The 14,957-nt window shown below is 48.7% G+C and overlaps 1 protein-coding gene across 1 annotated transcript in view; it reads left to right on the top strand.

Annotated features, from left to right (window-relative positions):
- ZNF541 (zinc finger protein 541) overlaps nt 1–14,957 on the top strand; it is a 28,006-nt gene that overhangs the window by 8,457 nt on the left and 4,592 nt on the right. Inside the window, exons 6-15 of the mRNA XM_015569316.1 lie at nt 9–749; nt 2,767–2,825; nt 3,089–3,248; nt 3,459–3,626; nt 4,733–5,057; nt 10,906–10,969; nt 11,523–11,665; nt 12,063–12,166; nt 13,447–13,522; nt 14,306–14,394. Coding sequence (XP_015424802.1) covers nt 9–749; nt 2,767–2,825; nt 3,089–3,248; nt 3,459–3,626; nt 4,733–5,057; nt 10,906–10,969; nt 11,523–11,665; nt 12,063–12,166; nt 13,447–13,522; nt 14,306–14,394 — 1,929 coding nt within the window. The remainder of the gene's footprint in view (nt 1–8; nt 750–2,766; nt 2,826–3,088; nt 3,249–3,458; nt 3,627–4,732; nt 5,058–10,905; nt 10,970–11,522; nt 11,666–12,062; nt 12,167–13,446; nt 13,523–14,305; nt 14,395–14,957) is intronic.

Genomic DNA, 14,957 nt, shown 5'->3' with positions numbered 1-14,957 from the left:
ACGAGCAGATGCAGGTGTTCCAGATGATCACCAAGTCCCAGCGGCTCTTCTCCCACGCCCAGGTGGCAGCCGCGTCCTCCCAGCTGCCGGCCCCCGAGGGCAAGCAGGCCACCCTGAAGTCGGGGCCGTGGTCGCAGCAGCCCCTGCCACTGACGCCCAGTGCTGACTCTCTCCATGCTTGCCCTGGGAACCCGGAGCCTGAGGGATCCCCAGTCCAGAGGAGAAAAACCGCACCCGCTCTCCCCAGAGCAGCCTCTCCTGGCAGCACGAAATGGGACTCGAAGGGAGGACCAAAGGTGACCACCGCCCCACCGTCCCTCACAGCATCGTCTCTGGACCCTCCTGACAACCCAGACATCTCTCTGGCCAAGCAGCTGAGATCTGCAAAAGGGACTCTGGACCTGGGGGACGTGTTCTCCCCCGGCGGCCCACAGAGCCAGGCAGGGGGGGACCAGCCGCCTGGAGCCCCGGGCCCCGGGAAGCAGACCCAGGCTGAGAACGGTGCGGCATCAGGAGCCACCAAAGGTGAAAAGGGCTCGGCCTGCACCCGGGGCGGAGGCTACAGGCTCTTCTCCGGCCACCCCAGGGCCCAGCGCTTCTCAGGCTTCCGGAAGGAGAAGGTGAAAATGGACATGTGCTGCGCCGCTTCTCCCAGCCAGGTGGCCATGGCCTCCTTCTCCTCGGCTGGGCCTCCGGCGGACGCCCCCCGGGACTCCAAGTCCAAGCTGACCATATTCAACAGAATCCAGGTACCACGGGGTTAGTCTAACCCAGGGGTGGGCAAACTTTTTGACTCGAGGGCCACAATGGGCTCTTAAACTGGACCGGAGGGCCGGAACAAAAGCATGGATGGAGTGTTTGTGTGAACTAATATAAATTCAAAGTAAACATCATTACATAAAAGGGTACGGTCTTTTTTTTCAATAGTTTTATTCATTTCAAACGGGCCGGATCCGGCCCGCGGGCCATAGTTTGCCCACGGCTGCTCTAACCGCAGGGCTCAGCACCCATCACCACTCTGCCAGAACATTTCGGCCCCAGAGAAACCCCCACTTCGTTGTCACCCCCAATCTCTCCATCCCGCCAAGCCCCCGGCAGCCAGGAATCTACCTTCTCTCTCTCTCTCTCTGGATTTGCCTGCTCTGGACATTTCATGTCATTGGGTCGTACACCACGTGGCCCTCTGTGACCGCAGCTTCCACTCAGCGTAGTGTTTCCAAGTTGGTCCACGCTGCAGCCCGTGCCAGTGCTCCATTTCCAGGGCTGAGGAACACTCCTTCGTGCGGGCACCTCGCATTCTGTTCACCCGTTCATCGGCTGGCCCTTCTTGGTCACTGTGAATAGCGCTGCGGTGGACATGGCTGTCCATGTTTCGTGCAGGCATCTGTTTTCATTTCACTGGGGAAATACCGAGGAGTGGAATTGCCGGGTCAGATGGTAACCCTGTGTTTGACCATGTGAGGAACTGCCCGACAGTTTTCCAAAGCAGCTGCATCAGTTTACATCCCCACCCACAAGCCATCGAGGGCTCCAATTTCTCCAGGTCCCCGCTAGCTCATTGTCCTGTTGTCATAGCCTTCCTCGGCTCTCTGCGGAGCTCTCCTCAAGGTTTCATTTGCGTTGCTCTGATGCCTAACAGTGTTGAGCATCTCTCTACCCTATGTGCTTATTGGCATTCGCAGATTTCTTTTGGTTCAGTGTTTATTCAGATTCTTTGTCCATTTTTATTTTTTTATTGATTTTTAAAGGAAGCGGGGAGAGAGAGAGAAACATTGATGTGAGTGAGAAACATTGATTGAGTGAGAAACATTGATTGGTTGTCACCCGTATGCTCCCTGACCAGGGATTGAACTCGAAACCTAGGTGTGTTCCCTGATCAGGAATCGAACCTGCGACCTTTTGGTGTACACTGCTCCAGCCAACTGAGCCACTCAGCCAGGTCTTTGGCCATTTTTAAATTGGGCTATTTGACTTTTTATTATTGAGCTATAAAAGTTACGTATTATGAATGCAAGTCCTTATCAGACATATATGACTTTCAACAATTTTCTCCCATTCTATGAGTTTTCTTTTCACTTTCTTTTCTTTCTTTTTTTAAATATGTTTTTATTGATTCTTAGAGACAAAGGAAGGGAGAGGGACAGAGATAGAAACATCGATGAGAGGGGAAACATCAACATTGACCGGCTGCCTCCTGCACGCCCCCTGCTGGTGATCGAGCCTGTGACCCAGGCATGTGCCCTGACCAGGAATTGAACCAGTGACCTCTGGGTGCATGGGTTGACACTCAACCACTGAGCCACAACAGCTGGGCTCACTTTCTTTTTTTTATACACTTTTAAAAACATATGTTTTTATTGATTTTTTAGAGAGAAAGGGAGAGGGAGAGAGATATATATAGAGAGAAGCATTAATCAGCTGCCTCCTGACCAGGATCAAACCTGCAACCTGGGTATGTCCCCTGACCGGGAATCAAACCAGTGACCCTTCCATTTATTTATGCGTTCATTGATTGTTTCTTGTATGTGCCCTGACAAGGGATCGAACCCAAAACCTTGGTGTATCAGGACACTGCTCTAACCAACTGAGCCAGCCCACATGGCTGTCTGTTCCGGCTTCTGTTTTGGTGTCATCCAAGAGACCATTGCCCAATTCAAGGTCGCAAAGAACTACACTTGTAGTTCTTTTTCTTCTAGGCGTCTTAGAGTTTTAGCTCTTGCAAACCTCATTTCTGATATGTTGGCTCGGGTGTATTTTTATCTTCAGGGTGGAAATATCTACCGGCTCCCCCACCTGATGAAGGAGGAGAACATGGCAGGTGGATGGTAAGTTTAGAAGTCCCTCCCCCCACATCTGGGGGAGCTCGACCCCTTCTCTTCCATGTGCTGGCCCTGGGTAAGCGAGCTCTGGATGTGTCAGTCCTGACTGCAGTGCTCCAGGCCCTGAAGAATTGGGGTGTCATCTCTGTTTCTGAATGGGCATCTAGAGTTGTCAGTGGACGAGACTTTTAAAAGAAAAGAAAGCTGGAGCCAGTGACCAGGGACAGAGTCCCATCCTCGCGTCCTTCCCTCCTGCATGTCTCCCGCAGCAGCCAGCAAAACGGGGGCCCAGCAGACTGGGCGGAGCCGAGGAGCACGTACGTCTGCAAGAACTGCAGCCAGATGTTCTACACCGAGAAAGGGCTGGGCAGCCACATGTGCTTTCACAGCGACCAGTGGCCGTCGCCGCGCGGGAAGCAGGAGCAGCAGGTGCAGGGCACACGCCGTAGAGTCTGTGCGTTCAGGGGTGCTGACAGGCTTGGGGGAGGAAAGGACGGGGGGCCATTTATCTCAGGATGGAGATGTCCTCCATCGTCTGGGGAAGCCTGGGGAGGGCCCAGGAGTCGGAACTGCAGGCTGGAGCAGCTATTCCGCCCCCCACTCGCTGTTTCTCCTAAAGAGCCGTCTCCTCTGCTCTAGGTGTTTGGCACCGAGTTCTGCAAGCCCACGAGACAGGTGCTGAGGCCAGAGGGGGACGGGCAGAGCCCCCCCAGAGCCAAGAAGTCCTTGGACGACACGGCCCCTTTGGAGCCCCCCATGTCGGTGCCTGCGGCTCCCACACACCGAGTCCTGGGGAGCACGGCCAAGGTGGGTGCTGGTCAGTCCACGTCCTTCCGGCTGCTCTCCCTCCCGACCTGCTGGCCCAAACGCCACAGGCAATCCTGACTCCAGAAGAGCTTGGTTTGCGTGTTCATTCACTCATTCGGCACCCGCTGAGCCTCCTCTGTGCCGGGCCCTGTGCCGGGGACACCGTGGTGACCGTGAAGGCCTCTGCCCTGCCTGCTGGGGCTCCCAGTTCAGTGCAGTAGATAGACCCACCCCCAGACAGTGATGACCCAGAGTGGGCAGGGCAGGCTGGGGGAGGGAGCTGTGGGAGCCCTGAGAGGGCACCAGAGGGCCAGCCTGAGGAGGTCAGGGAGGACTTCCTGGAGGTGGCGGTGTGGGAGCTGAGACCTGGAGGATAAGAAGGAGTAAGACTGGCAGAGGGGAAGGGAGATTGTGTGGAGGTGAGAAGACATGGTAAGTTCAGGCAGTAGGGCTTTCAGCCTGTTACTAGAGCAGCCGTGGGCAAACTACGGCCCGCGGGCCGGATCCAGCCCGTTTGAAATGAATAAAACTAAAAAAAAAAAGACCGTACCCTTTTATGTAATGATGTTTACTTTGAATTTATATTAGTTCACACAAACACTCCATCCATGCTTTTGTTCTGGCCCTCCGGTCCAGTTTAAGAACCCATTGTGGCCCTCGAGTTAAAAAGTTTGCCCACCCCTGTACTAGAGGGTCCTGCCTGGAACAGCATAAGCTGGACGTGGGGACAGGGAGCCTGGGTCCCCTTGTGCATCTCACAGGCGCGGTGGTCACTTGGAGGGGAATACATTTTCGTTTTGTCACAGTCACTCTGTGTCTCTGGCCCCCACTGTCTAAGTGCCAGGCGTGTTAACCATTGAAACTGGCCTCCACGTTTCCAAAGCCTCTGAGTCAGGGCCTCTCCTTGGAGTGCGTGAGAGGCTCCAGCCTTGCACGTCACTGGCAGAGCCGTGGGTCTGGGTCCGGGGGGTGGCCCGGCCCAGCCTCCTTTGTTAGGGCTCTCGGCATGGACAGCAGCCGGTGTGCCTGTCACGTTTCCCCGAGGACTGAGCTGTGTGGCAGGAGCCTCAGTGACCTCTGTGGGTCTGAACTCTCTTCTTCCCCAGGGCCAAGAGAAGGACGTGGAAGAGAGAGACAGCAGGGAGAGCAGCCTGCACAGGAAGCGGAAGAAGCGCCCCCACCCCAAGGCACTGTTCATCCCTCCGCCCCGCTCCACCTTCGGGGAGCCAGGCCCAGGAAGATGCCACCAGAGCTGCCTGCGGTCCCCGGTGTTCCTGGTGGACCGCCTCCTGAAGGGGTTATTCCAGTGCCCTCCCTCCACGCCACCCCCCATGCTCAGCCCCATCCGGGAGGGGTCTGGGCTGTATTTCAACACGCTCTGCTCCACATCGGCTCAGGCCAGTCCCGACAAGCTCATCAGCACCACGCTGGGTGAGTGGGGCCGGGCTGGAGCTCCCAGTCATCACACGGCCGACCTGTGGACCAGACCCTCTCCCTTTGGCGTTCGGCCCAGAGGTTCTCCCGCCTGTGGCTGTGGGCGCCATTATAAGTGTCACAGGACCATCTGTGGCCAGCAGCCTTGTAGGTGCTTCGAGTTTTACAACCATAGAGCCATTTAGCCATTTACCTTTCTGCCTACCCTCCACTTAACTTTTTAAAAGCTTTATTGAGATACTAGAGGCCCGGTGCATGAAATTCATGCAAGAGTAGGCCGGCCTTCCCCTGCTGCCCAGCACTGGCTTTCCCCTGGCACCCAGGACCTGGGCTTCCCTCGTAGCCCTGGCTTCATCTGGAAGAATGTCCTATCTAATTAGCATATTACGCTTTTATTATTATAGATAATTTACATGCCTTTTGAACCACCATTTAAAATGTACCGTGTTTTTTAGTGTATTTACAGGGCTGTGCATTCATCACACAGTCAATTTGACAGCATTTTCATCACCCCCGGAAGAAGCACTGTCACCCCCATAGCCCCAGCGCCCCAATCTCCCCAGCCCCAGGAAACGACTGATCTACTTTCTCCATGGATTTGCCCATTCTGGACATTTTGTATAGGTGGAATCATACGTGACATTTTGTGTGTAGTTTATTCATTTAGCATGTTTTCAAGGTGCATCCATGTAGCGTGGATCAGTGTTTCCTTCTCTCTATGGCTGAATATATCCCATTGTCTGGATGGATCACGTTTTATCCATTCATCAGCTGTGAGCATTTAGGTTCCCCCGTTTGGGCTGTTATAAGCAGTGGTATTATGAACATTCATGTACAAGTTTTTGTGTGGACGTGTGTTCATTTCTCTTGTGTAGAAACCTAGGAATGGAGTTGCTGGGTCATGTGGTAACTATGTTTAATCATTTAAGGAATTGCCAGACTGTTTCCAAAATGACCGGGCCATTTTAAGTTCCCACCAGCATTGTATGAAAGGTCCAGCTCCTCCACAACCTGCCAGAACTTATGTCCATTGCTTTTTTATAACCACATTAGGTGCAAAGTGTCATCTCGTTATGGTTTTGATGGTAATAATGTTGAGCATCATTTCATGTACTTATTGTCCATTTGTATATCTTCTCAGGAGAAATATCTATTCATCCTTCACCCATTTAAATGTCGAGTTATTATCTTTTAATTATTGACTTTTGAGAGTTCAAGTCCCTTATCATATATATGATTTTCCTACAGATATTCGATCTCATTTTGTGGGTTGTTTTTTCGTTTATTTATGGCAATGTTTGCAGTACAAAGGTTCATTTTGATTGAGCCCAGTTCTTTCTTGCATCACCTGTGCTTTCAGGGTTGTATCTAAGATTTAGCCTGACCAAAGGTCACAAAGATTTACTCCCATGTTTTTTTCTGAGTTCTATAATTTTAATATAAAATTTTGTTCTTTGATCCACTTTACATTTTGTTCTTTGATCATTTTAAGTTAACTTTTATATTCTATGTAAGGTTAGGATCCACATTCATTCTTTTGCATGTGGGTTTACATTGTTCCAGCACCATTAGTTGAAAAGATCTTCCTTGAGATATTAATGATGAGAGAGAATCATTGATCAGTTGCCTCCTGCACACCCCCACTGGGAATTGAGTCCACAACCTGGGCATGTGCCCTGTCTGGGAATCTAATCATCACCACCTGGTTCATATGCTGATGCTCAACCACTAAGCCACACTGGCTGGGCCAAATTGCCTTCTTTTATTGATTTTTTATTCTATTGTGATCAGAGAACATATGTGAATTCAGCCCTTCTGAATGTACTGAGGCATGTATTATGGGCTAGAATATGTTCTATGTGCATTTGGGAAGAATGTATGTTCTGATGTTTGGTGGAATTCTCTGTAGATATCTGTCATATCTAGTTAGTTTATAGTGTTCTTCCTTGTTGATCTACTTAGTTGTCCTATCGATTATTGAAAGTATTGAAATCTCCCACCATTATTTTTAAGTTGTATATTTCATCCTTCAGTTCTTTCAAGTTTTGCTTTCTGTATTTTTAGATGATGTTTTTAGGTGCATACATGTTTATAATAGTCATCATGTCTTCCTGATGGCTTGGCCAACCTTGTATCATTATGATATGATTGTGATATCAGTTATTCATACTATAATTGTATTACCTCTAGTAATATTTCTCTGACAGTATAGCCTCTTTTATGGTTGTCGTTTGCTTGGCATGTATTTTTCTGTTCCTTTATTTTTAACCTGTTTGTGTCTTTGAACATAAAGCATGCCTCCTGTAGAGAGCATTGGTCGGAGCACACATTTTCTAAGCCAGTCTGACAAACTGCCTTTTGATTGGTTTGTTTAATCCACTCTCATTTAATGTTATATTAATGTGGTTGGATTTACAGCTGCCATTTTTTTTCTTTTCTGTGAGTCTCATGTATTTGTCTCCATTTGTTTTTCCTTTCCTGCTTTCTTTGTGTTGAGTATTTTCTAGTGTTACTTTTTCTTAGTCATTTCTTAGTAGTTGCTCTAGGACCTACAACATACATATGAAATATGAGAACCTTCGCAGATGTGCCACAACTTATTAAGAACAGAACATAGCAACGCTGCTCTTTCTATCTCTGTTTCTGTAACACTTTTATTATTATTGTTATATTACATAACCAACGAGGCATTGTCATGATTATTACTTTATATAACTTTATATCATTTTTAAAACAGAGAGAATAAAGGAAAGAAAGCAAATGCCATTTATAGAGTTTGTTATAGTAACTTTATTTACCACCTCTGATCTCTCCATTTATTCCCGTGGATTCAACGCTACTATCTGGGTGTTACTTCTTTACTCCAGGGCAGCTCCGCTCCGTGGTGCCGTTATTGTCACATATTTTACATTTCCGTGTGTTACAGGCTTACACTGCATACTGTTTTATGCAAGGGCTTTTTAAGTCTCTTTTTAAAAGAGAAAAATACTGGCTTTTGTAATTACCTATGTAATTACCTTTACCAATGCTCTTTTTTTTAAGTTCAAATTTCTATCTGATACCACTTCCTTTCAGTCTGAAGAACTTTCTTTAGTATTTATTTTCATTATGGAGATATAGTTCACATGCCATACAGTTCACCTCTTTAAAGTATAAATAATGCAATGGTTTTTAGTATATTCACAGAGCTGTGCAACCATTACTGTTATCAATTTCCAGACAATGTTACAACCCCCAAAAGAGGCCCCACAGTCAATAGCAGCCTCTCTTTCCCCTGCCCTCCACCCGAGCCCTAGGTAAGCACTAATCTCCTTCTGCCTCTGTAGACTTGGCTAATCTGAATATTTCATGTAAGTGGAATCATATAATATTTAGTCCTTTGTGATTGCCTTCTTTCACTTTGCATAATGTTTGCAGGTTTCACCCATGTTGCAGTATGTATCAGTTCTTCCTTTTTAATGGCTGAATGATATTCCACTTCTTTTCATTGAATCTATTGGGGTGACATTGGTTAATAAAATTATATAGGTTTCAGATACACACTTCTAAAATACATCATCTGTATATTGTATTGTGTTCACCACCCCAAGTCTCCTTCCATCACCATGTATCCCTCCTTTACCCTCCTCTGCCTCCTCCACCCATTCCCTCTGGCATGCACCATACTGTTGTCTGTATCCGTGAGTCTTTCTTTTCTTTATTTAATCCCTTCACCATAATCCACCTTTAATATTTCTTATACTAAAGAGCTGCTAGCAATAGATTTTCTCAATTTTTATTTATGTTATAATGTCTTTATTTCACATTCATTTTGAAAGGTAATTTGCTGAGTATGAGATTCTTGGTTGACAGTTTTTTAATTTCAGCAATTCGAATATGCTATCCCACTGCCTTCTGACCATTGTAGTTTCTGATGAGAAGTCAGCTGTTAATCTTACTGGTGCGCTTGTATATAACAGGTGAATTTTCTCTTTTGGCTTTTCAGATCTTTATCTTTGGCTTTCAACATTTTGCCCACAATGTGTTTGGATGTAGAGCACTTTGTGTTTATCCCACTTGGAGTTTATAGAGTTTCTTAAATGTGTATCTTGTTTTTCATCAAATTTGAGAAGTTTTCAGCCACTAATACTTTAAATATTTTTGACCCTTTCTTTTTTTCTGGTCCTCCCATTACACATATGTTGGTGCAGTTAATGACATCTCACATTTCTCTGAGGCTCTCTTCGTTTTTCTTTTTTCTGTTTTTTAGATTCCATAATCTCCACTGATTTATCAGCAAGTTAGTTTATTGATCATTTCTCCTATCTGCTCAAATCCATTGGGCCTCATTTTGGTTCTTTTTTAAAAAAATGTAATTTTTGCCTCTTAGTGGTAATCTCTATTTGATGAGACCTTATTATTATACCTCCCTTTAATTACTTAAACATAGAACTATGGGGAGAGTAAGCCCCCTCTCCTTGGCACCTACCTGGGTTAGAGTACTCCGGGTAGAATCTGTTACAGAGCTGGAGGCCCGGTGGGCGAGGGCACGGGCCATGGCTCAGATGTCACAGATTCTCATTGTTCTTGCTAAGATTTGGTCAGTTTTCTTGAGTGTGTACGCCTTTAAGACAACTTCCAGAGACTTTAACTTACTGTTTTTTTAAAAATATTTTATTGATTTTTTTACAGAGAGGAAGGGAGAGGGAGAGGGAGAGAGAGTTAGAAACATCGATGAGAGAGAAACATCGATCAGCTGCCTCCTGCACACTCCCTACTGGGGATGTGCCTGCAACCAAGGTACATGCCCTTGACTGGAATCGAACCTGGGACCTTCCAGTCTGCAGGCTGACTCTCTATCCACTGAGCCAAACCGGTCAGGGCTAACTTACTATTTTCAATATAATTTTTATCAGTTATTTGTTATTGTGCTGAGTTCCTTGCTGTACTTTTCAGAAGTTCTAACCACCTTCCATGTAATTTTTTTCCAAAAGTTAATTTTTTTGTGATAAGAATAATTAACATGAAATTTACCCTTTTAACAAACGTTTAAGTGTGCAATAGAGTATTTTGACTATGTTGTACAGCACATCTCTAGAGCTTACTCATCTTGCTTACTTAAAAATTCAATGCCCATTGATTAATAACTACTCACGTCCCACTCCCTCAGGCCCCGGAAACCACCCTTGCACTCTTTGATTATGTGGATTTGACTATTTTAGGTACTTCATATAAGTGGACTCATATAGTATTTATCTTTCTGTGACAGGTTTAGTCACTTAGTCTAATGTCCTCAAGGTTCATCTGTGTTGTGGCATATTACAGAATTTCCTTTGTTAAGGCTAAATAGTACAGTGGGGCCTTGACTTACGAGTTTAATTCGTTCCAAGACCGAGCTCGTTAAGGAGCTCGTTAACTCAAATTACTCTATCAACTCAATGCAAAAAATCGGCCGAGAGACAGCTGGTATCTCAAAAAACTCGTTAGTTGGGAAACTCGTAAGTCAAGGCCCCACTGTATCCTGTTGCATGTCTGTACCACATTTTCTTTATCCACTCACCCAGCAATGGCCATCTGATTGTTGACACCTTTTGGCTATTATGGACAGTGTTGCAGTGAACATGGGCGTGCAGGTATCTCTTGAGATCCTGATTTCTTACTGTTGCCTGTATCTTTACTTCTGGATAAATACCCAGGAGCGAGATTGCTGGATCCTATGGTAACTCTCTCCTTAATTTTCTGAAGAACCTTTCTACTCTGCAGGCTTCAAGAGCCTGCGTTCAGCCACTCTGGGGAGGTAGACGGAGGGGCTCCGTGGACCGCTTCTCGTCTGTCTTCTTGAGACTTTTTGTTGTGTATTTTCTAGATCAAGTGGATGTTTCTTTCGGCATCTGTGTGGTAAAGGATGACACCAAAATCAGCATAGAACCGTGAGTTGGGGCTCGCTCAGAACCCGAGGGGCCTCCCGAAGCGGAGCTGCCTTTACTCTCCTTGCATTCATTCCAGTGTCAGTTTTTCCCACGGGCTCCTGCATCCCAGGGGGGACCAGGCCTAGCTCCAGAGCCTCCCCAGGAGAGGAGAGGTGGGTTTCTCCGGGTCCTTGTGGGACGTTCCCTCAATATTCCTTTGTCCAGACATACCATAGTTGGGGCCATCGGGAAAGAATGCCCAAGACCCTGGGGTTCTAGGAAGAATTGGTGCTGGCACAGTGGTTAAATGGATGTGGCCATGGATGTTGATGTCAGGTAGCAGCATGTACGTCCCTTGTCCTAGACCCCAAGAGAGACCCCTGAGGCCGGAAATCTGGCAATAAAAGAAATTGGAGGAAGGAAATATCCCTTGAGAGGTTTCTGGAAGGCCCACATGTGGGTCAGCACAGCGGCGATGGTGGAGGGTGTCCACAGAGCAGGGCACACCTTGCACCTTCAGTTCCCATCGGAGTCACGTGTACCTCGCCTGTCTGTATATGTGACCTCATTGCAGACACATCAACATAGGAAGCCGGTTTCAGGCTGAGATCCCGGAGCTCCAGGACAGATTGCTGGCCGGAATCGATGAGCATTTAGCTTCTCTGGTCTGGAAGCCGTGGGGAGATGTGATGACCAACCTGGAAACGCAGGATAGAGGTGGCTGGGACTTTGGGGCCAATTTCCCAAGGCCTCCCCGCATCTCCAAGGCATTTCTCCTCCCAGTTCTCACCTTGACCAAGAAGCAGGGTCCCCTGGGATAGAGGGTGGGGGGAGGGGAGGACGGGTAGAACTAGCCCTCAGTCTAGTATTGCTTCTCCCAGGCCCCAGTCTCCTGCCCCCTCCTCTGTTCTCACTCAGTAGCTGGCCAGGCTGTCCAAAACAGGCGCCGGGAGCAGGGTTTCCGCCCGTCCTCCTTGGCCCTCCCTTCCCTCAACCTGCTTTAAGCTGAAATGTGAGGCCCGCCCTGTCCGTGCTGTCAGAGAGCCTCCTCCCTGGCCCTTGCTGACTCCCTGTATCTCCCCCTCGCACCCTGTGGGGCCCCCTTTGGGAACAGTGACCGAGCTCTGCAACGTGGCCTGCTCCAGCGTCATGCCGGGAGGGGGCACCAACCTGGAGCTCGCCCTGCACTGCCTGCATGACGCCCAGGGCAACGTTCAGGTGAGGGCGGCTGGGGCTGCCGTGTGCCCTCTGCGTGGGGGGGGTGCAGCCATGAACACGGAAGGGACGGCTGCTCATCCGTCCCCATGTGGCCCTGGGATTGGTGTGGCCCTCGAACACCATAGGGGGGATGAGCAGAAAATCAGTTATTTATTTAGGGAAACAGCAGGGCCCAGGGTTCCTCTGAGCCCTCAGGGGCAATGGGGGGGCGGGGGGGACCTAGTAGACCAACGCAGGTCCTGCATGGATCTGGTTTATTTATTGAGCTGTATCTTTTTTATCGCAAGCCCATGCGTGAAATCCTTTGGTGTAACTGAAATGCCTCTGCTGTCTCCAAAGGCCCTCCTCACAATCCTGAGGTTTAGAAAAGAAATTAAAAGTCCAACTTTCCCTGGCTGGTTTGGCTCAGTGGATAGAGCGTCGACCTGCGGACTGAAGGGTCCCAGGTTCGATTCCGGTCAAGGACACATGCCCGGGCTGTGGGCTCGATCCCCTGTGGGGGGTGTGCAGGAGGCAGCCCATCAACGATTCTCTCTCATCATTGATGTTTCTAACTCTTTCTCCCTCTTCCTTCCTCTCTGAAATCAATTAAAAATAAAATAAAAATTCCAACTCCGAGGAGTGGGAAAGGAAAATCAAGTTAACAAGTTAGGGAGCCAGTGCCCCAGTCCTGCTGCTTCTCAGCAGAGAGGCCACAGTCGGTGCTCAGCAGGGCAATCACAGGGCTGTTGCCTCCCACTGACCAGCTGATGACGGGGGCACTGGGCGGGGCCCACTCCCTGGCCCGCGCTTGGTTTAAGGCTCTGGCACCGCCATCTTGAAATACTTCATTTTTGAACAGAAGGGCCCACGTTTGCATTTCGCACTGGGCCCTGCACATTACACAGCCCGTCCTGACCAGGGTGGTGCTGGTGAGCAGGACAAAATCCCTCTCTTCATGAGGCTCAGAGTCAAAACAGGAAATACGCTTTAAAAATTATTAGTGCAATGAAGCAAATAGTGCGGGGCCATGGGCAAGGGCAGTGCTCCCAAAATGCTGGTCCTTGAAGAAAACAAGGAGCTTGAACCAGAATCAATCCGCGCACTGTTTCCTCCATAAGAAAATCTTGCTATGAAAAAAGTGTCGGCCGCCCCCAACAGCGGCTCAGGGTCCAGTCGACGTGCCCACAGACGGCTCCCAGGTGGCGGCAGTCCGAGGACCATCCACGCTTGGGGTGGGGAAGCTGGAGTCGTCTTGAATGAATGAGACAGTGAGTAAGTGGCCACTCCTCTTGTTCCAGGTTGCCCTGGAGACCCTCTTACTCAGAGGCCCCCAGAAGCCGCAGACTCACCCACTCACCGACTATCGCTACACAGGTGACTGGAGCGAGGGGCCAGCGTGGTTTCGCCTGGCTGAGACCCCCGAGCCCATCAGCTTCGATGGCAAGCTCTGCTTGTGCTCTTGGTGGCTCTGCCTTCCTTTCCAGAAGGGCCTGCCCTCTCCAGGGCGACTTAGTGGGCACTGTGTGCTTCTAGGTCAGCGGTTCTCAACCTGTGGGTCACGACCCCTTTGGTGCTCGAACAACCTTTTCACAGGAGTTGCCTAAGACCATCCTGCATATCAGATATTTACATGACGATTCATTACAGTAGCAACATTACAGTTATGAAGTAGCAACGAAAATAATGTTATAGTTGGGTCACAACATGAGGAACTGCATTTAAAGGGCCAGAAGGTTGAGAACCACTGTTCTAGGTGGACCCTACCTACCCCTGGCCAGTGGCTCCCTCCTAAGCTCCGCCCAGCCAGGAAGGGGATGCTTCTGGCCACGGAGAGGAGAGGCGGAGGCGGGCTCAGGTCGGGTTGAGCACACCAGCCGTGAAGTCAGGCGGTCTGGGGTCGCCACCTACCCTTGGCAAGCCTCTTAACCCAATGGAAGGCTCAGTTGCTGCATCTGTAAAATGGGGATAGCAGCGGTCCCTCCCTGCTAAGGGTTTTGTGAGGATTGTATGAGGTAAAGCTGAAAAGGGGCTTAGCAGAATGTGTGGCACATAACCGGTGTCCGTGATGGGAATTTGAGGAGGGCGGGCGGTCAGCGTTTCAGCCATGGCTGTTCCCAGAGGAGACGTGTCCTTCCCTCCTCGACTGTCTCCCGGTAGGTTCAGACATCTGGACTCCCATGGAGAAGAGGCTCTTTAAGAAGGCGTTCTGCGCCCACAAGAAGGACTTCTACCTGATACACAAGACGGTAAGGCACACGGTGGGCTGTGTAGACAAGACCTCGCCTCACAGCCGAGCCAGAGCTGAGGGAGACCAGTCAGGGGTGACTCTGCTCATTTGTAAACACTTTGTAATTTAAAAAGCCATTGTTGCCCAGCCAGCGTGGCTCAGTAGTTGAACATCGACCTATGAAGCAGGAGGTTATGGCACATACCCAGGTTGGGGGCTCCAACCCCAGTGTGGTGTGCAATCAATGATTCTCTCTCATCATTGATGTTTCTCTCTCTCCCTCTCGCTTCCTTTCTGAAATCAGCAAAAATATATTTTATAAAAAAAGAACTAGCCTTTGGTTGTGTTGGTTGTTTTCTAGTTGTTTCTAGTTAGTTGATTTCTGCTCTATTATTATTTCCTTTCTTCTGCTTGCGTTGGGTTTAATTTGTTTTGTTTTTTTTTTGTTTCTAAAAGTGGAAACTGAGGTCCCTAATTTGAGACTATTCTTCTTCCCTATTATAGGTGTTTAGTGCTGTAAGTCTCCTTCCAAGACTGCTTTGATAAATTTTGCTATGGTGGGTTTTTATTTGTATTCAGGTC

This window comes from Myotis davidii, unplaced genomic scaffold (genome assembly GCF_000327345.1).
Source record: "Myotis davidii unplaced genomic scaffold, ASM32734v1 scaffold566, whole genome shotgun sequence".
Lineage (NCBI taxonomy): Eukaryota > Metazoa > Chordata > Mammalia > Chiroptera > Vespertilionidae > Myotis > Myotis davidii.
Note: the sequence above shows the minus strand (reverse complement) of the source record. Positions and strands in the feature narration are given on the sequence as shown.